Source organism: Chiloscyllium plagiosum, unplaced genomic scaffold, assembly GCF_037043375.1.
Source record: "Chiloscyllium plagiosum isolate Xiang-an unplaced genomic scaffold, Cpla_swu_hap1 HiC_scaffold_2, whole genome shotgun sequence".
Taxonomy (NCBI): domain Eukaryota; kingdom Metazoa; phylum Chordata; class Chondrichthyes; order Orectolobiformes; family Hemiscylliidae; genus Chiloscyllium; species Chiloscyllium plagiosum.
Window position 1 is genome coordinate 113,662,989 of NW_028270140.1, and position 26,705 is coordinate 113,689,693.

General features: G+C 37.6%; 1 protein-coding gene across 4 annotated transcripts in view; it reads right to left on the minus strand.

Annotated features, from left to right (window-relative positions):
* Positions 1-659: 659 nt before the first annotated feature.
* Positions 660-26,705, minus strand: part of ssbp2b (single stranded DNA binding protein 2b) — a 384,293-nt gene continuing 358,247 nt past the window's right edge. For all 4 annotated transcript variants that reach the window (XM_087999746.1, XM_087999743.1, XM_087999738.1 and 1 more), the window contains 2 exons: positions 26,198-26,296; positions 660-6,564 (listed from right to left, as the gene is read on the minus strand). In XM_087999746.1, the coding sequence (XP_087855872.1) occupies positions 6,535-6,564; positions 26,198-26,296 (129 nt within the window). In that variant the 3' untranslated portion in view covers positions 660-6,534. The remainder of the gene's footprint in view (positions 6,565-26,197; positions 26,297-26,705) is intronic.

Genomic DNA, 26,705 nt, shown 5'->3' on the forward strand with positions numbered 1-26,705 from the left:
TGTAACATGACCTCCGAACTGAAGCCATACTTTTAGCATTATTCTGAACTGGCAACTAGTCATCCAACCAACTGAGCTAACTGCTCCCCATTTAGTCTGTTTAGTCTGTCCGAGTGATATAAACCAGTATATAAAAAAAATCTGGTTTCACACATTTTACGAGCTACAGCAAGGAAGAGGAAATTCAGTCATTAACATTGGGCAGTTACAAACTTGTCTTTTAGTGAAAACAATCTCAGCACAGCATAGAGTTAAACAGTGCAAGAATTCCAGTCCACAGATTTTCACCCTCAGGCCACTGATCCTCTTTTTTTTAGATTCACTTACACAATGTGGGTATCTCTGGCTAGGCCAACTTTTATTGTCCATCCTCAATTGCCCAATGGGCAGTAATAGTCAACCAAATTGCTGTGGGTCTGGAGACACAAATAGGCCAGATCAGTTCAGTATGACAGATTTCCTTCTCTAAAGGACATTAGTGAGCTAGATGGTTATTCCAATAATCGAAAACGGTTCCATGGTCAGCATTAGACCCTTAAATCCAGATTCTTTATTGAATTCAAATTCTACCATCTGCCATGATGGGACTTGAGTCCGGGTCCGTAAAACATTACATAAGCATACCTTTAACATAATTGCAACTTTGTCTGATTGAAATATCTACTCAAGAAACATGACATATATTTAATATTTAAATCATGGAACAAGCTCTATTATACAGTTTTAACAGTTTAATGAGCATTTTTTCAATCTAAGAAACTTTACAATTTAAAGAACATACAAATGGTGTAATACAATGTGCTGAACAATAAACCAGGACACACTGCTAATTAGTATTCAGGAACACAAAGAAAAGTGAAGGTAAAACTATTAAATACAATACTGTTATGCCTGCAGGAACAAATACAAAAATGTAAAACATTGGGATAAGGAAATTCATTTTACACATAGATCATGCAATGTTGTGCAGTGCTGGGCAGCCATCAAGATATGCTTCAAACTTTATACCGCAACTTCTATAAGCCATCTGCATAAATTAAATTTGCCCTAAAAACCTAAAGATATATTATTTCTCAATTTTGAATGGGCACTGACCTGATAAGTTGATTCTTCCATATACTCCTGGACTACACATAATAAAGATTGGAATTTACAACATGGATGTATAAATTCACTGGGAAGGCAGCTACATTTTAATTTTATTTTTACTAAAAGAAACTAATTGGAATTCAGAACATTTGGTGACTGCTTATAATATCAAATTGACTTGAAGAACAAAGTGCAAAAGCATTTCTTTTTCTTAAGTGTATAATATTGTCATAGCAATGTAATTTGTTAACAAATCTGTGACAGTTTCCAGTAAAATGATCAAAAATCATGAATTTCTACCACCTAGAGTTTCACCCTAACCCTATACTCACAGAAACAATGCCTTTCAGCAGTTTCTTCAGATCAGTTGGACCTCACCAGAAGACACCAAATACAAATCCAATTCAAATCCTGTGACTTCCTCTACTACTGTTCAAATAGTTTAGAGCAAAGGCTAATGTCTAACTGGCAACAAAATTTTAATTGTTCAAAATAATACTTGCTGTTAGATATGCATCAGAATGAAAGTCAGATTATTGGATTTTCAGAATGAGTCTAACTACCCTAATTGCTGTATAGGATCACTGAAACAATGAATTCGATTCTGAAAGAATCATATTAAAAAAAATGAAGCTGTCTGAAAAACCACAGTATGGCTCCTCTTTGGCCCAACTGAATTAAATTTTGATTTAAAAAAAAATCACAATACAAAAGCTTTTAGAGTAATTCACTCACATTTTCTACAAGAAATTCAGCTGAATTTTCAAAATGTGGATCACTCAAAATAAGTCAAAATAACGTCCAATGCACTTAAGTTTCTTTAATTATAAAATGTTTAGGCTGTGTGGAAAAGAATGGACAATTTATTTGAAACATGGAAGAAAATATAAACCAGTAAAGGGATACATAAAAAAAAAAGGCAGGACTATAAGCACATATCTCGTACAGCTAGTTTGGAAAACAATCTGTTTAACTCGAAGATTTTACATAAGTGCGATTTGCAACATGTGCCTATAAATGAGGGGCAACATATCACTGAATTCTGTGGGGACATGCATCTCTTTTAATATTTGCACTAGATATTGCTGGTTTTAAGTTAGATGAAAATATATTCAAATGCTCTTCTACTTAAAAAAAATGCTACAGATATTCAGGACAAAATGATATTTCAATAGAAGAGCTGAATTTAGTGTTTTCTGGCAGTTTCTGTTCAGTTAGCTGAAATCTTTAATACAATCCACATCAGAGATTCCAGAATTGGTTAAGCATGCTTGACAAGGCAAAAAAATCAAATACAAAAAAAAGTTGGCTAATTTAGTGAGTTACTAACAATAACTACAGAAACACACTTGCTACATGGAATCAATTGCGCTTTACAACAGTATTTTACAGTATAAACCATAGTCAAGACAAAGTTTCTTACACAAACTACATTATTTTACATAACACACCAGGACAACTTTTGGAACAATTACCACTCTGTTATTGCAGCTACCTATCTATCGCAGAATCAAATTTATTTATATTTGCCTTTAATAATCTCTTGTGCAAATGTTGGAAAAATAGTGGCAAATGGTAAAAGATCACTGGATTTTCTGATTCCAAAAGTGTGTGGCCTACTGGATTCTAAGAGTATACTGCGTATGAGAATTTCCCTTTAGAGGCGTGATTTCCTCTAAAATAACCATTTCTCAACGTGAGGCACAAAGTAAAGGCAATATTATAGAAACCAGAGCAAAGCATGAGGGAGAATTGTCATCAAATTAATTTTCATAACTAACTTACATGGTTTACAAGTTGGCTTTTTGAACTTCATGACTAGAACAAATTTGTTAACTTTAAATATTCAGTTGTAATACCATTCTACTTACACAATTGTAATATCATTGAATTAGCTTGAACATGACACCTGAAAATATACCTGTCAAATATGAAATATAATTTCAGGCGTTTGAATGAATATTCATCACAGTAAATTTTGAATTAACCAAATACCCTATAGTCAAACAATTTGGAAAAAATAAAAGTTCATAATATTATAAGTTGTTTGCTAAACATATGCAGTTGTTTGTTGGGTGTGCTGCAATTCCAACGGTCTGATGCCAGATGAGGAACAGAGAAATAGGAAATGTGGTTTATTCAATCTATTGAGCTAACAAGTATTAAATAATGACACACTGGACTCCAGTTTAGAAAAATATGAACAGTGCTACATCATAATGTTCAGTGCTTATAATAAACAGAAGGGACAGACAATGCATATATAATTAATGCAGTTAACAATACTCTCTAAACAAACTATCCCTGCGTGTAATTAAAAAAAAAAGGATGATTTTTGTCTAAGTTGGAAGGAAGCGAGGTGGTAGTGGAACATAAATCGTGACACAGCATTAACTGCCCCATTCCCACTGACAATCAGCAGACTGTGATTTTGGAGCAGACTGAGAAAGCAAGTGAACAGTGTCCTCCCTGAAACAAGTGGATGATTACTTACATTGTATGAATGCCAGAGGTTGCACACCAGTAGGTATCCTAATACAAACTTAGACAAAAGTGGGTGAAGTGCAGGTGTTGAGTTGAACAGAGTAGGCATTGAAATCTTCAAAACACTTCCTGACTATTGTAGGGCTCCTTCAATTTCCCATTTCAATCCCCTTAATGTTTGGTTTAGCTCCACAGAGCAGCTCCAAATTATCTCAATTGTATCCAACCTGATTAGAACTTTAAAGTTCACCAATATTTTTGATCATGAAATGGTTCAAACTACATGCGAATGCCTTGACAACTACATGCCAGGTTTCTGCAAATTTTAAAAATTATCCCCATTATTTTAAAAATAGTTTTAACATCTGATTTGTCATCAAGAAAACCAAATCAGTTATACATAGCTCATAATATAGAAGTAACAAGCAACATAGCAAATAAAAAAAACACACTTTAAAGTTATTGCCAGTGGGCAGCGGCTTATGAAAATACAAACCAGTTATGTGTTATCAATATGTAACCCAAGTACTGAATGAGCTCATAGTGACTCTTTTTCACTTAAATGGTTTAACAAGACTAGATGAACCACTTGGCTGAGTAACACTGTTCATCTCAGTTCTAAAGAACAACTCTTCAGAATTCTAAAACAAGACAAAATATAACTAAGTTTTAATGCACTCAGGATTCCAATGAAGCTTACAGAGATAACAATATTTTGACCTGGTTCAGTTAAAAAAATGCTGGAAGTTCAAATTGTCGTTCTTCAGTACATGATGTGGCTTGCACAATAATTTACCTGGCATGCTCAGATCACTTGGTGAGAACAGGCCAGTTCTTCCCAGAATCCAAACACAATGCTCTAAACCACAACATTAAAAATGCCATATTGGCTTAACCTCACAAAAGTCACAAAAATGTCATCATATTTCAGCAAACTGTCACTAAAAGAAAGCTAACTATCATCACCTCAACTATAGGCATTGTATTCAGATTGAAATTAAAAGGTGTATGTGATTACTATGCATTTGAATTGGTACTGGCATTACATTTCTGGTTAATATATAAATTATCTTCAAAAGATAATACAAGAAAGGTAGGTCTGACTGACTAAATTAAAGTTAGTTTTTTGGGGTGTTGCAGTGCCTTTTTTTTACTTACACATATCATTTCATGCAAGCAAAATTTTATAATCAAATTGTTGTACAGTAACTCCACATATCTATTAGGGCCTTTTCAAATGAGGAACTTCAGAAAGGATTACATCCACAATTTATATATTTTGTTACTTTACCAAGTGTTCACTGACTGTTTAGTTTCCCAATACTTTTCATGATAACCGATAACCCAATGACAAATATATTGATCAGTTACACAAAATTTCCTTACTTTGTATTGTGCAATCATTATCTCTAGGTTTCATGCCGAGTTTTCTGAACAAATTTTTTTTAAAAAAAGTTCCCTATTTAAATTTATTGACCAACAATTGAGAATTGTAATAGGATTAATTGCTTTTAAAAAGCATCAACTGAATTAACAGGAGCTGAGTCAGTTAACCATAATTGTATACTTCTTTAATATGTATAATAAAATGCATTTTAAAATCATAATTTTATGTGGGAAAATGATGATAATTCCCATTGAAATATCTACCTTTTATGTGGTCTGAGAACAGAAAAAGTTAGCCTGTAATTTGTACAAAAAAATTTACACTGATTCCATTCTCAGGCCAGAAAAGCATTCCTCTAGGAAAAGGCCCTAACTGCAGTAACTTTGAGAACCCTCAACCTCACACACATACAAATCAAAAACCAAAAAAGAAAACTACAGTTTGTTACAATCTACACATAATGTACATTTACAATATATCATTTTGCACAGAAGGAAGAATAAGGAATACATGAAAATTTACAAAAGATAGTTTCATTTTCAATTTTTTTTTAAAAAGAGGTAATGGCTAAAATGCAGATCTTTATGGGGCAACATTAACTAAGGAAAATTGGCCATTTTCTGTTAGTGGTGGACCAAGGTCCCACAAGTTCTACAATTTACCTTGAATATTCTTAATTGTGCTCCCAGATCACTATGTTTCAGCACATTTTACAGCTATTGGAGTAAAGGGGAATAAAGAGGAGAAAGAAAAAATAATTTGCTAATTTCTGAGTTGTAATTACTATAGAACCTACTGGCTATTATCAGTGACCATAAGCATATTCCATCTCGTGCTCAACACTGGTGTGCCAGAACTGTGGATAAGGACCTGAATCCACCACTACACTCTATGATTAAAAGATAGGCTCTCTCTTATAACACAGGACAAGTACATAGTTCTAATTCAATGAATAACACTTACTGAACACAATGTTAAGTGCAAGATATTCATTTACTTTTCTTTTTCCCTTCCATGTTTATCTTATCCTACAGCGTTTGGCTAGTATTTTTGTTCCACCAACTAGCAATGATGACTTATAAAGCATAAAAAGAGGTATCATTAGGAGCCTGTTTATGCAATACAAAATTACATGTAACATAACTTCTGAAATATTTAGACTAAAAAATGAATTTGGAAGGGAAAAAAACAGAAGAAAGAAGACTCACATTAAGCCGTGTTTCTGATTGTATTCTTTCAAACAGCTGAATCAAGCACACCATGTCTTATTAAACTGTGGGAGGTCATGTAAGTTATTTTATGTTATGCCTAGATCAGGCATATCCTACATATAAATGGTTGAACTGTTCAGTCTCTGAGGTTTTGTAAACTTAAAAAGAATATTTTGGACCCGCTTTCAGTACACAATGAGACATTATTGTCATTTGCAGAAGAACAACAGGGTCTTTGCTAGAATCAAAACCTCTGTTTTCTGTAGACCTTTGCAAAATATTTCATTCTTCTCTTGGATGTACTTTTTTCATCTTTTAAGAGGGCAAACCATTCTGGTCTTGATCAAGAGGGTGGATACAAGATCACACACTCATTGTCATGCTTGGAGAATACTGTGAAGAAAACAAAACAGATGTATGTCATCATTTAAGGATAAAATGTTTTGTTTGATTGACAAACATATTCAATTTATTTTGAAAGCAAGCAGCTACGTTAAGCAATTCTGCTTGTTACATTCTAATCAAAACATAGGCACAGTTTGGAATACTTTACCAGTGGCCTGGAAAGGTGGAATTTAAATTTGCAGTTCTCAAACTTTTCAAATACATGCAGCTAAACAAGGTATCATAACATTGATCTCAAAAGAAAATTAGATAGATATTTGAAGGAAACAGACAAACAGAGCTATGGGCAGTGAAATTGATTATATTGCTCTGCAGAGTGCCATCATGAACTTGTTGTGCCAAATTACTACCTCCTGTACCATAAATAATTCTATCACTCTAAACGGTATGAGAGAAAACTATGTATAGTTTTCTGTACTATTGTAGTATCTGAATGCAGTTATCACAGGTAATACAATGGAATTTGCTCAATATATAGATTCTGAATGCTACTTATGATTCAAAATTGTCTCTGTACTATTGTAGTATCTGAATGCAGTTATCACAGGTAATACAATGGAATTTGCTCAATATATAGATTCTGAATGCTACTTATGATTCAAAATTGTCTCCAAATTCAATTTGAACTGGTTTGCGCAGCACTTAATTCCCTACTGGAAGCTGTGGCCACTCATCAACTATCTTCCAGTCAGGTGACTTTGACAACTTCAAAGGACAAGAGTTGAAGTATGACAGGAATCCAGCTCCTGTTCAGGATGTGCACCATACTAAACTTGACAGACAAGTCTTCCCTGAAGCACTTCCGGTACAAAAATCAATCTCTCAATTTCTTTAGTCTCAGGAAACACATCTACTTGTACCATCTACTTAATTCCTTAACATTTACTCTGAGTAAAGAAGCTTTTTCTGAAGTCCCTTTTTCATTTCTTTTCTCTTTTTAAAGTTTTACTTTGATGTTTTGATTATGTAGTAACAGGTTAATCTGTTCAAATAGTTTACTTGAATAAAAACCATTTCAATATAAATGAAAAAGGCAGATTGTTTATCGATATATTAATCAAATCAAACATGAGGACTTCAGTCACAGGGAAGATTTAGGCAAACAGTGTGAAACAGAAAATGCTGACAAAGTCTTGAAATATGTGCACACGTGGTGGCATATCAGAATCTTTTAAATTTACTGACAAAGATTGTTGGACAATGCTAATAAACAAATAACTCCAAGCGGAGTCTTGAATATAGTAACTTCTGCTCAAAAGTGCAACACAGTCAGGATACCAACAAAAAGATGGAGTATAATTGACCTAGTCCAATTTGGTTTCTGGTCAATAGTAAATCACAGAATGTTAATAGCAGGTGGCATTTCATAATTGTAATGCTGTTTAATGTGAACTTGTCTCCTTGTTGGTGATGGTTATCATCTGGCAGTTGAATGCCGTGAATGTTTCTTGCCACTTGTCAAGTGGAGGCCTAGATATTGTTGAGATCTTGCTGCATTTGGACATGATCTGCTTCAGCATTTGAGGAATCGCAAACAATACTACACATTGCATAATCATCAGCCAAAATGCTCACCTTTGACCTTAAAATGGAAGCAAGGTCATTGTTGAAGCACGTGTAGATGGCCAGGCTTCTGACACTGTACTGAATAACTCCTGCAGCAAATGTACTGTGGATGAAATGATTATGTCCAACAACCACATCATCCTCCTCTGAGCTAGGTTTGACTTCAATCATCGGAAAGCTTTTCCCCTCATTCTCATTGACTGCTGTTTTGTAAGGGCTCCTTGAAGCCATACTGGGTCAAACACAGCCTTGCATCGAGAAGTTACCCTCATTTTCACTCTTTAATTCAGCTCCTGTGTCCATGATTAGGCGAAGGACATAATGAGGTCAGGAACTGAAATGCCCTGGTAGAACCTGAACTCAGCAGCTGTGAGCGTATTATTGATGAAAAGTATCTCTTGATAGCACCAGACACAACTCTTTCCATCACCTTGCTGATGATCAAGAGTAGACTGATGGGGTGATAACTAGCCAGGCTGGATCTGTCCTTGTTCTTGTGGACAGGACATACTTGACCTATTTTCTACATTGCTGGATAGATGTCAGTGTTTTAACTATACTGGAATAGGTTTGTTAGCAAGGAGCAATGTCTGGAGAAAGTCTTTAGTACTATTTCCAAAATACTGTCAGGATCCATAGACTTTGTGGTATCCAATGGCATCAGCCACTTTTTGTTATCATGTGGAAAGAATCGAATTGGCTGAAGGCCACCATCCATGACACCAGGGACTTCAAGAACAAAGCAAAATGGATTAACCAATCTGTACATCTGGTTGAAAATGCTTCAGTCTCATCTTTTCCCGTGTACTGGGGTTCATCATTGTTGAGGAATTGGATGTTTGTGGAGCCTCCTCCAGTGAGTTGCATAATCATCAACACCATTCATGACTGGATGTAGTTAGTCTGCAGAGCTTAGATCTGATCCATTGGTTGTGGGATTTCACAGCTCTCTATTGTATGCTGCTTATGCTGCCTGTCCACTCTACCCTGTTGGTGGAATAAGATAAACCCAAGGATGGAAATATTGCCTGTATCTGCCATATTGCCTGTAAGGTACGATTCCACTGGAGCATGAGGAAGTACATGTTATGGGCTTGCATTTTTTAAACTTAAATTGGTTATTACTGGAGCTATCAGTGTACTCTGGATTGTTCAGCAAGTGCTCTACAATTGCTGAATCACACCTAACAGTGACCTTCACTGTTCAGTTTAGTTTTAAGAAACTAATTATGCCTAAGAGATATAATTATCATGTATGCTACAGAAGAAACAATTGACTTACATTTAGAGATTTCAAGTGCAATCATTAATAACAGGGTCATAGAGTCATAGAGATGTACAGGACGGAAACAGACCCTTCGATCCAACTGATCCATGCTGACCCGATATCCTAAATTAATCTAGTTCCATTTGCCAGCATTTGGCCCATAGCCCTCCAAACCCTTCATATTCATATAACCATCCAGATGCCCTTTAAATATTCTAACTGTACCAGCCTCCACCACTTCCAGTGACAGCTCATTCCATACATGTACCACCATCTGCGGGAAAAAAGTTGCCCCTTAGGTCCTTCCTAAATCTTCCCCCTCTCACCCTAAACCTATGTCCTCTAGTTCTGGACTTCTTGTTGTTTGACTAGACAATTCCCGTAATTTAACATGTACTTTTTCATACATTATGTACACATAATTAACATACTGTGAGGAAAATAAATTGGAAAGTTGAAAAGCAGTGATAGATTATGGTGGGCTAAGTAGATGTCACAATAAATCTCTAAAATACACTGCTAACTATTTGCTAGTCTATAGTTTAAGACTTCGAAAGATACTTAATTTTGAAATCAACATTCAAACAGGTATATTACAAATTACAATTGACATAATTTCTCTAAATTTATTTCTGTCACAGAACCAAAAGAACGTTTTATTTTAAATCTTTTTTTTTAAAATAAGACCCTTAGCATGCAGGGGTTACTGGCACTGCCTTAGCTTCCCTGAAAAGGTGGTGTTGGGACTTTGCAAGCCTTGGCTCCTGGTCATCTTACAACGGTATGCAGTAGGGAATTCCAAGCTCTTAATTCAGCAACAATTAAGAAACTGCCATAATTTGATTTGCAGCCTTTGTAATGTCATGGACTGACACTCTAATAGTTGAGGAGAAAGTGAGGACTGCAGATGCTGGAGATCAGAGCTGAAAATGTGTTGCTGGAAAAGCGCAGCAGGTCAGGCAGCATCCAAGGAACAGGAAAATCGACGTTTCGGGCATAAGCCCTTCTTCAGGGCTTATGCCCGAAATGTCGATTCTCCTGTTCCCTGGATGCTGCCTGACCTGCTGCGCTTTTCCAGCAACACATTTTCAACTCTAATAGTTGAGCAAAAATTACCACAATCATTTTATTTCATGTCAGACATGATTCCAGCCTAAGGACTTTCCCCTTAAACCCCACTCTCAGTTTTGCTTGGTTTCTTTGTTGCTTTACTAGCTTGAATGCTTCTTCAAAATCAAGCTACTCTCACCTCTCAATGAGCATTCAGTTTGGACCTATATCTCAATCGAGGCTATTAGGATATCTGGAGAAGTGTGTGCCTGAGGGAACCCAAACTGGGCAGAGTATTGTTAAGTAGGAGGCACATTGAAGCATTATAATTGACTACGTTCATTACTTGACATATTTTTTGGAGGAGTTTGATACATTTACAGTTGGTCAGAAATTATTTAACCTACTTTTTTTACAGCTTGGACATATCTGAGAGGTTCTCAGCATTTGTTGGCTACATACAGCATCCCTGCCTTATTGAAGAAACTCAACTCATGGAAAGGAATCATATCAGACTTGAAATATTAACTTCCTCTCTCCTTTGGTGCTGAGATTCTCTAGCAGTTTCTGTTTTTATTTCAGCTTTCCAGCATCTGCAATATTTTGCTTTTGATAGCAGAGCGGTGTGCTCTAGTACATACAACTTTAACACAACTGCTGAAATGTTGTCAAAGGTTCAGGGCCTTCTGTGTACCTAGTGTACTCTTCATTTCGATTAGTTTACGTACAGTATGGAAACAGGATAATCAGCCCAACAGGTCCACACCAATCCTCCAAAGAGCAACCCACCCAGACCCACTCCCCCACTCTACACTTACACCTGACCAATGAACCTATCATTATGGGACAATTTAGCACGGCCAATCCACCTGACCTGCACATAGAGTCATAGAGATGTACAGCATGGAAACAGACCCGTCGGTCCAACCTATCCATGCCGAACAGATATCTCAACCCAATCGAGTCCCACCTGCCAGCTCGTATCCCTCCAAACCCTTCCTATTCATATATCCATCCAAATGCCTCTTAAATGTTGCAATTGTACCAGCCTCCACCGCTTCCTCTGGCAGCTCATTCCATACCCGTACCGAAATCTTTGAATTGTGGTAAGAAACGGGTGCACCCGGAGAAAACATGGGGAGAATGTCCGAACTCCACACAGACAGATGGTCACCTGAGGCAGGAATCGAACCCGGGTCCCTGGAGCTGTGAGGCAGTAGTGCTAACCACTGAGCCACCCTGCAACCATAATGATATCAAGTGGAGAAAGCTGTTTATATAATGATCAGGATGGGATTAAGTAAGACTGTCTGCTCTGCACTTTTGGCTGAAGATACTTTCAAAATGTAGCCTCATTAGCTGGCCTCTCTTGGGCAAAGTATTTTAAATGCTAGCCTTGAAACACTTAAATTGAAAAGCACAATCAGGCCAAATGTCAAAGGGAGTTGAAGCTTGTACTGCAATAGGAAAGGATGCTAAATGGATGAAAGGTCAGAAATAACTGGTTAAAGTATTATCACAGTGAATGCACCAGGAAGTTACTGACACTCACGCTTTTGTTTATTTTAGAAAAAGATGCAAAAGATGTTTTCCTTTTGTTTGAAGAGGACAAGTTCTGTTATCGTGAATATGTGTAGCTTCCATAAGTATAAGTGAGCTATATTTTCAGTCCAGCTGATGATCTTAAACTGGTTTTTAGCACCCTCAAGATTTGAACCAAATCTAATACTAGATCATGCATTCTGAGTATTCCAGACATGGGCTGCTTGATTATGGTCAATACACTGGTCAGTACGAATGGCCATAGGGATGTGCTCATTGAAATACAAAACATTATTCATTTGTGTGATAGCTGGAACATTTTTCACGGCTTGATGCATCCTGCTGGTGGAAAATAAAACAGTAGAAACACAAATAATATTTTCCACTAAAGAACATAGAACAATACAGCACAGAACAGGCCCTTCGGCCCACAATGTTGTGCCGAACATTTGTCCTAGCTTAAGTACCCATCCATGTACCTATCCAATTGCCGCTTAAAAGTCGCCAATGATTCTGACTCTGCCACTCCCACAGGCAGCGCATTCCATGGCCCCACCACTCTCTGGGTAAAGAACCTACCCCTGACATCCCCTCTATACCTTCCACCCTTCACCTTAAATTTATGTCTCCTTGTAACACACTTTTGTACCCGGGGAAAAAGTTTCTGACTGTCTACTCTATCTATTCCTCTGATCATCTTATAAACCTCTATCAGGTGAACCCTCATCCTTCGCCGTTCCAATGAGAAAAGGCCTAGCACTCTCAACCTATCCTCGTACGACCTATTCTCCATTCCAGGCAACATCCTGGTAAATCTTCTCTGCACCCTCTCCAAAGCTTCCACATCTTTCCTAAAGTGAGGCGACCAGAACTGCACACAGTACTCCAAATGTGGCCTTACCAAGTTCCTGTACAGCTGCAACATCACTTCACGACTCTTGAATTCAATCCCTCTGCTAATGAACGCTAATACACCATAGGCCTTCTTACAAGCTCTATCCACCTGAGTGGCAACTTTCAAAGATCTATGAACATAGACCCCAAGATCCCTCTGCTCCTCCACCTTACTAAGAACCCTACCGTTAACCCTGTATTCCGCATTCTTATTTGTCCTTCCAAAATGGACAACCTCACACTTGACAGGGTTGAACTCCATCTGCCACTTCTCAGCCCAGCTCTGCATCATATCTAAGTCCTTTTGCAGCCGACAACAGCCTTCCTCACTATCCCAGTGTAAACAAAAACACATTACGACACAAAGTCTTTTTCTCTCACTGTGTTTCAAAATAAATCACCATCGCTATAGATATATTAATTTAGAAATACAAGTTAATCATCAAACCCCTTCAGATGCACAGATAACCCATTTGCCATTAGTTCAAATTTTAAAAATCCAAATCTAAATATAAATATTAAATTTACATGAATCACAAAACTTACATCACAGTAAGGAGAGAGAGATTTCTGAGTCATATATTTAAAGCTTTAAATAAGGGAAGGTTCTTAAGTGTTTACAAAATGAGTGTGAGTCAACACTAAAAATGCATCGTAAAAACAGAAATGGGTAAAAAGCCTTGAATGCTTTAAGAGCTCTCCTGCTCATTATGCACAATCACCCACAGCTACTAGAAAATAACTTGAATGCATAGTGCTCATTATTTCAAGTCCTAATTTTATCTAAACATAGTTTTATATAAAACTGTCTCTTAAAAAGGATAAGGTTACAAATGAATTTCCTGTAGACTTTTCAAGTTTAAAACACTTACAGTAAAAATACTACTTAATTTTTTAGATGACTAGATGCCTAACTGGAAGAATAATCCAAATTTAGAATGGAACAAACTATATTACAATAGAAGAAATGGGATAAAGAAAATAAATTGGCAACTGTCACACAGCATGCAGGTTTAAATTCCACTTGAAATCATGAAGAATGTAAAGCATCTTCAAATGTAATAGCAGCTCCAATGTTCTTTCCATTATTTGTCTGATCAGGAATCTTTTCTGCATTTTTCGTCTTCTTGTGCCAAAGGATTTGAAGTTGATCCACAACTTGTTTGGTTGAGTCCTGATGAAGGGCCCTGCCCAAAACATCGACTCTCCTGCTCCTCAGATGCTGCCTGACCTACTGTGTGCCACGCTCTATGTACTGACTCTCCAGCATCTGCAGTCCCACTATCTCCAAGTTGCTGCATTTTTGAACTAACTGGCCTTGGTTACCAGATTCTGGGCTAAAAGTCAAATCTAGAGTTTCTGGCCCAGTGGTAGGGGAACTATTCACTGTTACTCAAGACTTCCTGATAAATTACTTAATTTAAAACACAATTTGATTTAGGTTTCTATTAAATTAGCCGATTTTCTGGGTCGGGGAGCCATTCACTCCCTCATATAGTTCTCCCCAGTATTGTAATTATTGATTTTAAAAATGCACCTAAGGTACAGTATCTACAGTATACACTTCTATTACATAAGTCATTGCAACTCCTGTTACATTCTGATGGACTCTGACTTTTATACAAATTTATAGTCCTATTATTAATGAATTAAAATAGTAGATTTTTCAATTATTTATTTGATTGGAAATCAAATGGTGTACTTTACTATTTATACACTGGGGCAGTTGTTTCATGAAGTGAATGATAAATTTTCTTGCCTCAGAAGAGTGATATTGATCTAAACATCAGTAACACAAATCAGATGTCAGGAAGATGACCATGAGAGGCTTTGTCCATTCTATGTTGTTGCAAGGAAACAAAATTGAAAATCAGCTAATTTAATAGAAATTAAATAGAATAATTTAATAGAATAATTCTGGCAGAATTCAAAGAACCAGCTGCTCAGCCATACATTTTGCATGAGGCTAAAATGGTAGAGAAGATGGACTACAGAATGAGATCCCAGTCTGGAATGCCACTGGTCACGATTGTCCTGGAAGTGCCTCAGCAGTGGTGGCTGCCAAGACTGAAACCAGACCCAAGAAGGTGGCCCAATAGAACCCCTGATCTAGACAAGTGAGGGGGCATTTTGCAGGGAGAGCTTTTCCAAATTTAGTAGATAGATGATAAGGGGTGGGTTTTAAACAGTGAACAATCTGGAAGGAAGGTGTGTTTGATTTGTGTAGGTTTCTAATACCCCAACCACTCCTGCTACACCTTTCAAAGAAGAAGGGTTGTCATGTCAAGTATTTTATAGTGAAGGCAGGGTTATTATTGGGGTCAAATGAGCTAAGAAATTCACTTGATCCTTAATTATGTCTAATGCCTTTATTATTTATTTACATAAGGTGGACCTGCCACTGAACTTCTTTCCCACCAAACCTCTGATGTTGAGCAATGCACTTGCTTTATTTTATGCTAAACCTGTTCTGCACATGTACTCATGGGGACATATACCATCTGGTCCATTTAGTTGGATTCTAGAATGGATTGAGTTAAAAAAGACAGCACATTCTTTCCATCCATTCAAAGTTAGTGACACTCGGAGGTTATTAACTCAGGGAATCCACCACCCTCTCCAATAGAGCTACAGACATATAATTTACTCAAACCACTCATTCTCAATACAAACCATCCATTTATAATCTTACAAGGTCACACCATGTTTTCAACGCATGAAGTGCGATGCAAACACAAGCTAAACTAAGGGAATCTATTATGAACAGTTTTGGGCTCCTTATCTAAGGAAAGATACACTGGTAGTGAGGGAATCCAGAGAAGATTCACTCGGCTGATAAAAGGTATAGAGAGACCATTTTATGAAAAGAGGTTGATTAGATATGGCCTGTACTCATTGGAATACAGAAGAATGAAAAGCAAGGTTATTTAAATGTACAAGACTCTTAGGTAACTTGTCAAGTTAGATGTGGAAAGGATGATTCCTTTGTGGGAGAGTCTGCATCCAGAGGGCATGATCTCAGAGTAAAGGGTTGTACATTTAAGAGAGAAATAAGTAGGAATTTCTTCTCTTAGATGATAGTGAATCATTGGAATTATTTTCCACAGATGGCTGATGAAACTGGATTATTAAGCATATTTAAGGTTGACACAGACAGAGTTTTAATAGTAAACTGTAGTGATTGTGACCAGGTTGACCTCGTTAACTACGAGATTCTTGATTGGGGCTGTTAACCTGGACCAGTCAGGAATGCCTTGGCTGACCAATACAACCAGAAGAGTGATTTAGTCCCTCCCCTCTCCTTCACCTTTTTCGTGTAAGCATTGCTCACTCTGGGCTTTGTTTGTCCCAAAAAAATGTAACCAGGAGAGTTACTGCTGTATGGCAGTTGTGTCGGGGCAAAAACAAAAAAAAACCCAAAGAGTAGAATCTCCTCAGTTGAACACCAGCTTCGAGCTGGCTGGCCATAGCCGGTGTACTGTGCACTAGTAGATAAAAGGATCACGGGTGATGGGACCCGGCTGCTGTGCAGTTATTTCATAAGCAATCAAGTTAATGTGAAAGTGGAGATGAGGATTATCAGATCAGTTATGATCTTATTATAAATGGGGGAGCAAACATTGAATGGTTGAATGCCCTACTTTCTCTTCTACGTCTTATGGTCTTATGTTAAAGTTTCTCATGTATTTGCCTGAAAGCAAAGCAAAATCTACAAATAAGAAATGTGGTAGAGTTGCCACTTAAGGACCATACAGTTAAATTTAAAATATTGATGCATTCTTAGATCTCCACTAGTTTGCCTGGGCCTTGTACCTTTCATAGATAATCTTATCACCTATCAATAGCAGTACAAGACCATTTTGCTTCTTAAAGTGGAGAAATTAAGTCTTGTTTTAAACTGGTCAACTCATATCTCGTTAATTTTAAAACCTAGGTTCAGTGCTCACACAATAGCCTGGAGAAAATCAGCCAGTTTGTACTTGCATCTGTTTACCATCACTTAAAATACTTCTTATCGCCTCTCAATCTTCTCTTGTGGGTTGGAAATAAACTAAACTCTTAGAATCTCTCATAACAAAATTTCTTCCCCCCACCATCCAAACAAGTCTCAAAATCACTTTAGTTGCTCTTTTCATCACCTCCTCCATATATTAACACCCAACCAAAGACCGTATGCCTAAAATTGTGCACAATATTCCAAGTATGTTCTCACCAGCAATTTAAATAAGGCAGAATGACTTCTTCCTACATACTGTTAAATGCCCTTGAGATTAAATCCGAGTATTTGATTAGTTTTCTGATAATAGCATCATCATTAACTTACAGTAATGTTTAATTATTATACTTAAAAGTGAATACTTACCATTTCATTGTTCATTCTTTCATTATTTCCTATTTTCAAATATAGTATTTTAAATGAAAATGCTTGTGCTATTTCTTAAACAATTAGCATTAATGAGCAAGAATACTGATCCTTCTAAATCTTCCCTGTATTTTTACACTAACCACAAAGCATCATATCACGAATATAATTTACTATTTTCTGTTCTGCAAGGAATTCATGAACCATATAAATATAAAAATATTTCAATGAAATCACTTCTTATTCTTAAAATGTCATCACTCAATCTCTTCTCAGGAAAACCATCTTGTCCCAAGATTTAATACAGCAAACATTTATTGCAGCACATCTAAGGCAAGGTGACTAAAACTATACCTTGTTCTCTAGATGTGGTCTAACGAAGCCTTACAGAATTTCAGCAAGACCACTTCTATACATCGACTCTCTAATGATTTTTTAAAAAGTTATTTATTCATAGAACATGGTATTTATTGCCAATCACTAATTGTCATAGAGTCATTGAGATGCATAGCATGGAAACAAACCCTTAAGTCGAATCCGTCCATTCTGACCAGATATTCTAAATTAATGTAGTCCCATTTGACAGCTTTTGGCACATATCCCTCTAAACCATTCCTATTCACATAACCATCCAGATGCCTTTTAAATGTTGTAATTGTACCAGCTGTCACTACTTCATGCATACATGCACCACTTACAGCATGAAAAAATTGCCCCTTAGGTCCCTTTCAAATCTTTCTCCCCTCACTTTAAACCTATGCATTCTGGTTATGGACTCCCCCATCCCAGGGAAAATACCTCATTTACCCTATCCACGCCTCTTGTGACTTTATAAACCTCTATATGGTCACCCCTCAGCCTCCGACGCTCCCCAAAAAAAAGTAGCCCCAGCCTCCCTATAGCTCAAACCCTTCAACATTCTTGTAAATCTTTTCTGATCCCTTCCAAGTTTCACAACATCATTCGTATAGCAGGGAGACCAGAATTGTACGCAGTATTCCAAAAGTGGCCTAATCAATGTCCTATACAGCTGCAACAGGACCTCCTAATTCTTACACTCAAAGCACGGACCAATAAAGGCAAGCATACCAAACGACTTTTTCGCTATCCTACCTGCAATTCCACTTTCAAGGCTGGAGAAGATGGTGAGCTGCCTATTTGAACCTTGGCAGTCCATATGAAAGGAGATTCTAGATTAGAGTGGTGCTGGAAAAGCACAGAAGTTAAGGCAGCATCTGAGGAGCAGTAAAATCGATGTTTTGGGCAAAAGCCCTTCATCAGGAATACAGGCCTAGTCCATATGAAAGGTCAAAATAGCATTTTCTTTCTAATTTGTTGATATTTCTGTATCTCAATGTTAACTTTCTGTCACTCACTTTAGAAAAAACAAAAGGCACTCTAACAAAGGTGGATAAATCCCCAGGACCTGTTCAGGTGTACCTGAGAACTCTCTGGGAAGCTAGAGAAGTGATAGCTGGGCTTCTTACTGAGATATTTGTATCATCGATAGTCACAGGTGAGGTGCCGGAAGACTGGAGGTTGGCAAACGTGGTGTCACTGTTTAAGAAGGGCGGTAAAAACAAGCCAGGGAACTATAGACCAGTGAGACTGACGTCAGTGGTGGGCAAGTTGTTGGAGGGAATCCTGAGGGACAGGATGTACATGAATTTGGAAAGGCAAGGACTGATTAGGGATAGTCAACATGGCTTTGTGTGTGGGAAATCATGTCTCACAAACTTGATTGCCTTTTTTGAAGAAGTAACAAAGAATATTGATGAGGGCAGAGCTGTAGATGTGATCTATATGGACTTCAGTAAGGCGTTCGACAAGGTTCCCCATGGGAGACTGATTTGCAAGATTAGATCTCATGGAATACAGGGAGAACTAGCCATTTGGATACAGAACTGGCTCAAAGGTAGGGGACAGAGGGTGGTGGTGGAGGGTTGTTTTCTAGACTGGAGGCCTGTGACAAGTGGAGTACCACAAGGATCGGTGCTGGGCCCTCTACCTTTTGTCATTTACATAAATGATTTGGATGCGAGCATAAGAGGTACAGTTAGTAAGTTTGCAGATGACACCAAAATTGGAGGTATAGTGGACAATGAAGAGGGTTACGTCAGATTATAACAGGATCTAGACCACATGGGCTGAGAAGTGGCAGATGGCGTTTAATTCAGATAAATGCGAGGTGCTGCATTTTGGGAAAGTAAATCTTAGCAGGACTTGTACACTTAATGGTAAGGTCCTATGGAGTGTTGCTGAACAAAGAGACCTTGGAGTGCAGGTTCATAGCTCCTTGAAAGTGGAGTCGCAGGTAGATAGGATAGTGAAGATGGTGTTTGGTATGCTTTCCTTTCTTGGTCAGAGTATTGAGTACAGGAGTTGGGAGGTCATGTTGCGGCTGTACAGGACATTGGTTAGGCCACTGCTGGAATATTGCGTGCAATGCCTTCATTCTCGTTAAGAACTTGTAAATCTGGAATGGTTGTTAGTAGGAAATTTGTATTTTGTTTACAGTGAAGAAGGATAGAATAATTCCAGATGGTCAAATCAAGATAACATATGATCTAAAGAGCATCTTAGAGGTAACGCTGATCCTACAACATGGTTATTCTTGTTCTGTTTTGTGGTGGAAAGATTAAAGACATTTCGGTGTGACTTGGCAGTACAAAACTTGAATGTCACGGAAATGAGAGACATGTTGTCAAAGCTTTTCATGTTGCATGACCAGGACAAATGTGTGAATGCCAAACTTCAAACAGTTAAAACAATTTATATTATAACCTTTAAGCTGGGAATCACTTGTTTGAGAATGATAGAATGAGTTACCACATTAATTGTTCACCCCTGGTAATTAAACTTAAACTAAGCCCACAGTGATAGAAGAAAACGATCTTCACTGCTTGTTAAACTCATTAATTTTGCAGTTCTAACCTCAAGGCATGGAGGTACATCAATAAACTATACACACTACCGTGGCAAGTGCTACCCTTTCAGAGCATATTCTGCTCTATGATTGATGGTTGGTGATTTTTACTCCTAGAAAGTGGAGTGGAGGACACACCTCGTCTGTATCAATAGTGCTGAGGTTTTTTTGGTCAAGAATTTCAATTTCCTTGGAGTAAGTATCACTAACCATCTATCCTAGTCCATCCATGTCAATGCTACAGTCAAGAAAGCATACCAATGCCTCTAACTCCCTCAGAAGGCTAAGGAAATTTGGCATGTCCACATGACTTTTACCAATTTTTATATATGTACCACAGAAAGAATCCTATCTGGCTACATCACAGCTTAGTATGTATCTGCTCAGCCCAAGACTACAAGAAATTACAGAATTGCGAATGCAATCCAGTTCATCACGAAAACCAGCCTTCCTTCCACTGACTACATCTACACTTTCTGCTGCCTCAGGAAAACACCCAACATAATCGGAAACCCCTCCTACCCTGGTTATACTCTCTACCATTAGGCAGCAGATAAAGTTTGAAAACATGTACCAGCAAATTTAAGAACACTTTCTTCATGATGTTATCAGATTTACGAATGGACTTCTCATTTGTTAGAGTTGATCTTTCTCTGCACCTTCTATAACTGTAACGCTATATTCTGCATTCTGTTCTATTATCCTGGTGTACTTATGTAAGGTATGATTTGTCTGGCTAGCATGCAAAACAATACATGTAACGATAATAAATCAAATCAAAAGGAGATTTATATTTTAAGGTGTCAATTTTCACCTGTGATTTAATCCTTTCTTTGACTGAATGTCTAGCCATTTCTTGAGCCTCTAAACTGCAATCTTTGACTGAAATCCCGGCCATCTGTTGAGGCGTCTGAAACAGTGAAACAAATGACTACCTGTTTGATTAATTCAAAGGTTTTAAGTTATTGCATTCTAGAGGATTCATCTATATCGTTATTTAATAGATTTCCATCATAAATCCTTGAACTAACAAAAAAAATGTAGCACAGCAGCATTTGTTGATACAGTTGTCATGGGGATTGAAAAATGTTTCTGATTGGCAGATTTATGAGCACAGTTAAGAGGATTATAGTATTTTCAAGTGGAGGTTGAATGACTGCAAGTTTGATTGACAGCTTTAAAAATGCCTAAAGAGAACAAAGTGTTTGTTGGGGAATATTTTAAATGGCTATTTATTTTAACAGTTTAGTTACTTTAGCAGTTTTGCAAGTATCTCAAAGGATTTCCCATGTTATCATCAAGCTCATGAGTTATTTCTATTGTGAATAACGGGTAAGTGGGGATAGGGATAGGTAATGGAGGAGTGAGGTCTGGGGATTAGGTGGATGTGAGGGGGAATGTGAGAATATCAGGAATCATAGCAGAATCATGTCATATACGGAAGACAGGTGGCTGGCTGGGGCTGACAGCTAGGGCTTAGCTATCCAATAATCATGTACAGCAACGGAACTGGCCTTTTAGCTTGGCCATCTTGGTATCTGCCCACGTCCATTTTTGCCTTAGACCTACTGCTGGAGGTGACACCCCCTGACTCCAGCCTGTGAAATCAGAGCACAGCTAGTAGAAGGCAGACTTGCAATGTCAGGAAACGTCCAGACTTGCAATTTCTATCTGGAGGATGAAATATTGTAACTACAGGCACAAACTTAAGATACATTTTTAAATTTGCTCAAACACAAAACTTAGAATCACAGAGTTGTTATGGCACAGAAGGAAGTTATTCAGCCCATCATGTTTGCTTTGGTTCTTCAAATGAGCATCATTACCTTCTTTTCTCCATATACTTGCACACTATTTCTATCAAAATAATTATCCAATGCCCTCTAAGGGTTCAATTGAACCTGCCTCCACAATTCCAGGCAATGCATTTCAGTCCCTAACTAGTCACACTGTGGAAACATTTTTCCTCACATTACCCTAGTTTCTTTTGCACATTACTTTACATCTACACCCTTTTGATCTTGTTTCTTCCATAAACAGAAACTTTATCCTATCTACTCTATCCGGCAAAACTTTTATCAAATTTCCTCTCTGCCTTCTTTGATCTCTCCTCATAACTAAAGATTTTCATTCCTGGAACCATTGTTGTAAATTACTCCTGTACTCTCTCCAATGCAGTCATATTCTCTCCATGTTATGGCGCTCAGAAGTGCACACAATACTCCACCTGAAATCTAACAGTTGACTTAAATTCAAAACTACCTCCTTGCTCCTGTAATCGATGCCCCTATTAATAAACTGTATGCTTCATTACCTGCCACCTTCAATGATCTGTTTCCATATACTCCAAGTTGTTGGAGGGAATCCTGAGGGACAGGATGTACACGTATTTGAAAAGGCAAGGACTGATTAGGGATAATCAACATGGCTTTGTGTGTGGGAAATCATGTCTCACAAACTTGATTGAGTTTTTTGATGAAGTAACAAAGAAGATTGATGAGGGCAGAGCAGTGGATGTGATCTATATGGACTTCAATAAGGTGTTTGACAAGGTTCCCCTTGGGAGACTGATTTGCAAGGTTAGATCTCATGGAATACAGGGAGAACTAGCCATTTGGATACAGAACTGGCTCAAAAGTAGAAGACAGAGGGTGGTGGGGGAGGGTTGTTTTCCAGACTGGAGGCCTGTGACCAGTGGAGTGCCACAAGGATCGGTGCTGGGCCCTCTACTTTTTGTCATTTACATAAATGATTGGGATGCGAGCATAAGAGGTACAGTTAGTAAGTTTGCAGATGACACCAAAATTGCTGGTGTAGTGGACAGCGAAGAGGGTTACCTCAGATTACAACAGGATCTCGACCAGATGGGCCAATAGGCTGAGAAGCGGCAGATGGAGCTTAATTCAGATAAATGAGAGATGCTGCATTTTGGGAAAGCAAATCTTAGCATGACTTATACACTTAATGGTAAGGTCCTAGGGAGTGTTGCTGAACAAAGGGACCTTGGAGTGCAGGTTCATAGCTCCTTGACAGTGGAGTCGCAGGTAGATAGGATAGTGAAGAAGGCGTTTGGTATGCTTTCCTTTCTTGGTCAGAGTATTGAGTACAGGAGTTGGGAGGTCATGTTGTGGCTGTACAGGACACTGGTCAGGCCACTGTTGGAATATTGTATGCAATTCTGGTCTCCTTCCTATCGGAAAGATGTTGTGAAACTTGAAAGGGTTCAGAAAAGATTTACAAGGATGTTGCCAGGGTTGGAGGATCTGAGCTACAGGGAGAGGCTGAACAGGCTGGGGCTGTTTTCTCTGGAGCGTCGGAGGCTGAGGGGTGACCTCATAGAGGTTTACAAAATTATTAGGGGCATGGATAGGATAAATAGGCAAAGTCTTTTCCCTGGGGTCGGGGAGTCCAGAACTAGAGGGCATAGGTTTAGGGTGAGAGGGGAAAGATATAAAAGAGAACTAAGGGGCAACTTTTTCACACAGAGGGTGGTACGTGTATGGAATGAGCTGCCAGAGGTTGTGGTGGAGGCTGATACAATTGCAACATTTAAGAGGCATTTGGATGGGTATATGAATAGGAAGGTTTTGAAGGGATATGGGCCGGGTGCTGGCAGGTGGGACTAGATTGGGTTGGGATATCTGGTCAGCATGGACAGGTTGGACCGAAGGGTCTATTTCCATGCTGTACATCTCTATGACTCTAGAATTATAGAAATGATATAAACAAATTAAAGGGAAACACTTTACGTGCGGATAGCGGGAAGAGATGTGGCAGGAGAGAGGAGGGTAAATTTTAATAAAAATGTCGAGTACTCAACATGAATATCAGATAGGTTCAGGTCACTACACTTCAGTAAGTTAGTTATGGGTCAGTCAGACATTAGGATTTGAGCACATAATCTCGCATAACATTTCAGTGTAATAGAAGCAGCACTGCAATACAGTATGTGATGAAACATTGTGCTGATCCCTTACTTGCATGCATAATGCGGCATTAAACACCACACAATACTATGTTGAAGAACAAAGAGGCTCTTGATGAATAAACAGCATTACCACTTCAACCAAGAATAACAAAAACATATATACTCTGATTTCTCCATTGTTGCTAGGGTATTACCCTAGCGACAACTTAACAATACAGAGGACAAGGTTCAAAATCTTCTCAGGGCATTTTGAGATAGGTAGTAGATGAGGCTGAATATCCAGTTTACAAGTCCAAGTTGAAGAAAGTCTGATTGATTCTTGATTTTATTTGTTGCTTGTAAACTTTACTGTGCACAAATTAATTACCACTTTTAGCCTTGCTACAATATTACTTAATTTCAAAGTAAAAATTGATTGAAAACTATTGAGAGTTTAACAGATGCACATATGCACACAGAGAGGTACACAGACAAATGTAGTTTCTTTCCAGAGAAAACTACTAATGCACTTCAAATGGGGAAAAAAAATTGGTTCAGTCAGCAGTGGACTTTTTGAATGTAGGATTCGGCTAGAACATAAAGAAGCATGATCCTAACCAATTCCCTCTCAACTAAACCACAAAAAGGTCAAAGTATGGCTATCAGTCACACTAACCTAGCAAGTGGCCCTTCTCTCCCCTCCTCATTCTGAGAAACTAACTTGGTTAGTTTCTGAAGATTGCAGTTATAGTAGCAAATTGAAGAATCCCTCGAGGATTAGGGTTTCATTTCTTTCACTTACTTCAATGGGCCACATCAGATAAGATAACCAGATAAAGAGATTTTTCTCCATAAAGTACTGCCCCAATTTATTTAGGTTTAACTGTGAAAAGTCTGTCATCCTTTATGTAATAGTCTAACTTGATCCACATGCACATCAGATTGTCGTGGTAAAATGTTCTATAACAATGGTGTGGCTTTAAGAGGTCATTTCATTCTGTTTTTTTTAAAGGGAGGTTTTAAGACAGAGGTAACAAGCTATCTTGTTAGATAGCCAGTAAAGTAACTGGATTGTGAGCTTTGAGTTTTTTTAAAAAAGTTGCAACAATAGAAGCAGCCTGAACGGATGTGGTCAAGTACCCACCCAGATAAACAGGATTTTTAGTTTTAGCATTCAGAAGCAATTGCTGTTGAAGAAGTGGAAGCTATTCTTTTGTCCTCTCTCGGTTATAGCCAATAGCTGAGAGATAATCTGTGTTCTAGATTTAGCTTTTGCTAAGGGTGCGTTTATTGATGTTACTATATTGGAACAGTTAATTATTAATAGTTACTGTAAGTATTATTCTGTTAAGTTTTCCAATAAAACTAAATTATTCCAATTCCTTCTTTCTTTTGCTTATGCTACCTTCTTAAAATATTTTAAGGGGATTTGGTCTGGTCCATAACAGTTCAATTATGCAATATCCTATTTTTTTCAACCAGAAATAGAAATTGAGCTGAACTAAATTGAACTGAAGTTTGTCACTGGAATTGAAATGTTAACTCTGATTTCTCTTTAGACATACAGCCTGACATGTTGGGTTTCTCCAGCAATTTCTGTTTTTGTTTGTTTCAGATCTCCAGCATCCATTGTTCTTTGTTTTATTTTTGTTTTATCCTATTAAATCAAAAACTGTTTATCTTACACTAGCTACCAAAGATGCATTTTTAAAAACTAGTACAGAATTGGAATAGGACGGCAGTAAAAGTTAACATTCATGTTCAAGTGCTGCTATATTTAAGTTAAAAGTCCTTCTAGGTCATTCTATCAAAACTGAAAACATTCACAACTCATATCTCATTGTAAAAAAAAAATAAAGTAGTTGAATAACCAAGATGATACAAATTCAAGAGAAAGTTACTTCTAACTGTTCATGACCATAAATGATACATGGAAAACTGATGGCTACTTTCCCCAACAAGGAACTCAGCAGATATTTGCAACGTTCAAGAAAATCCCCTGCATGAATCATAACTCCACTCACTTTCCTTGTATTTTACATAAGTAATGAATCTTGTGTGCTGAGTGGCATTAGACAATTAAAAGAAAAATAAAAGAATACTTACGCTGTCACTCTGAAAGGGATTCAGGAAATTCCCACCCATCTCTCCATCATCACGTGGAGTGCCAGGCGGATTACTCATACTTATGTTACTGGGAGAATTCTATGGGCAAACATTAAAAAATTAACATTCATCAATTGGAATGCAAGCTTTAATCACATTACAATATAAATAAGATTGTTAATAAACAAATATAACCTATACTATATGTTTTAGCAATAAGCGCATATGCTAAATAATGATTATTATTAAATCATTTCAACCGTAGTTCATTATACCTGAAATCAGAACATCCTTGCACCTATAAAACTTTTGTCACATGATAGTTCTATGCAACAGATAAAAAGTAACTCTTAGTTAGCTGAAGGTCTCAATTGTTTCTGAAATGCATATGAAATTATGGGCACATTTCTCACCAATTTGGTGTACATGCATTTGTGCATGGTAATAATGTGCTACATATCCTTTTCGATTATTTGCATAGTTGCTGCATTTTCAGTTACACTGCTTT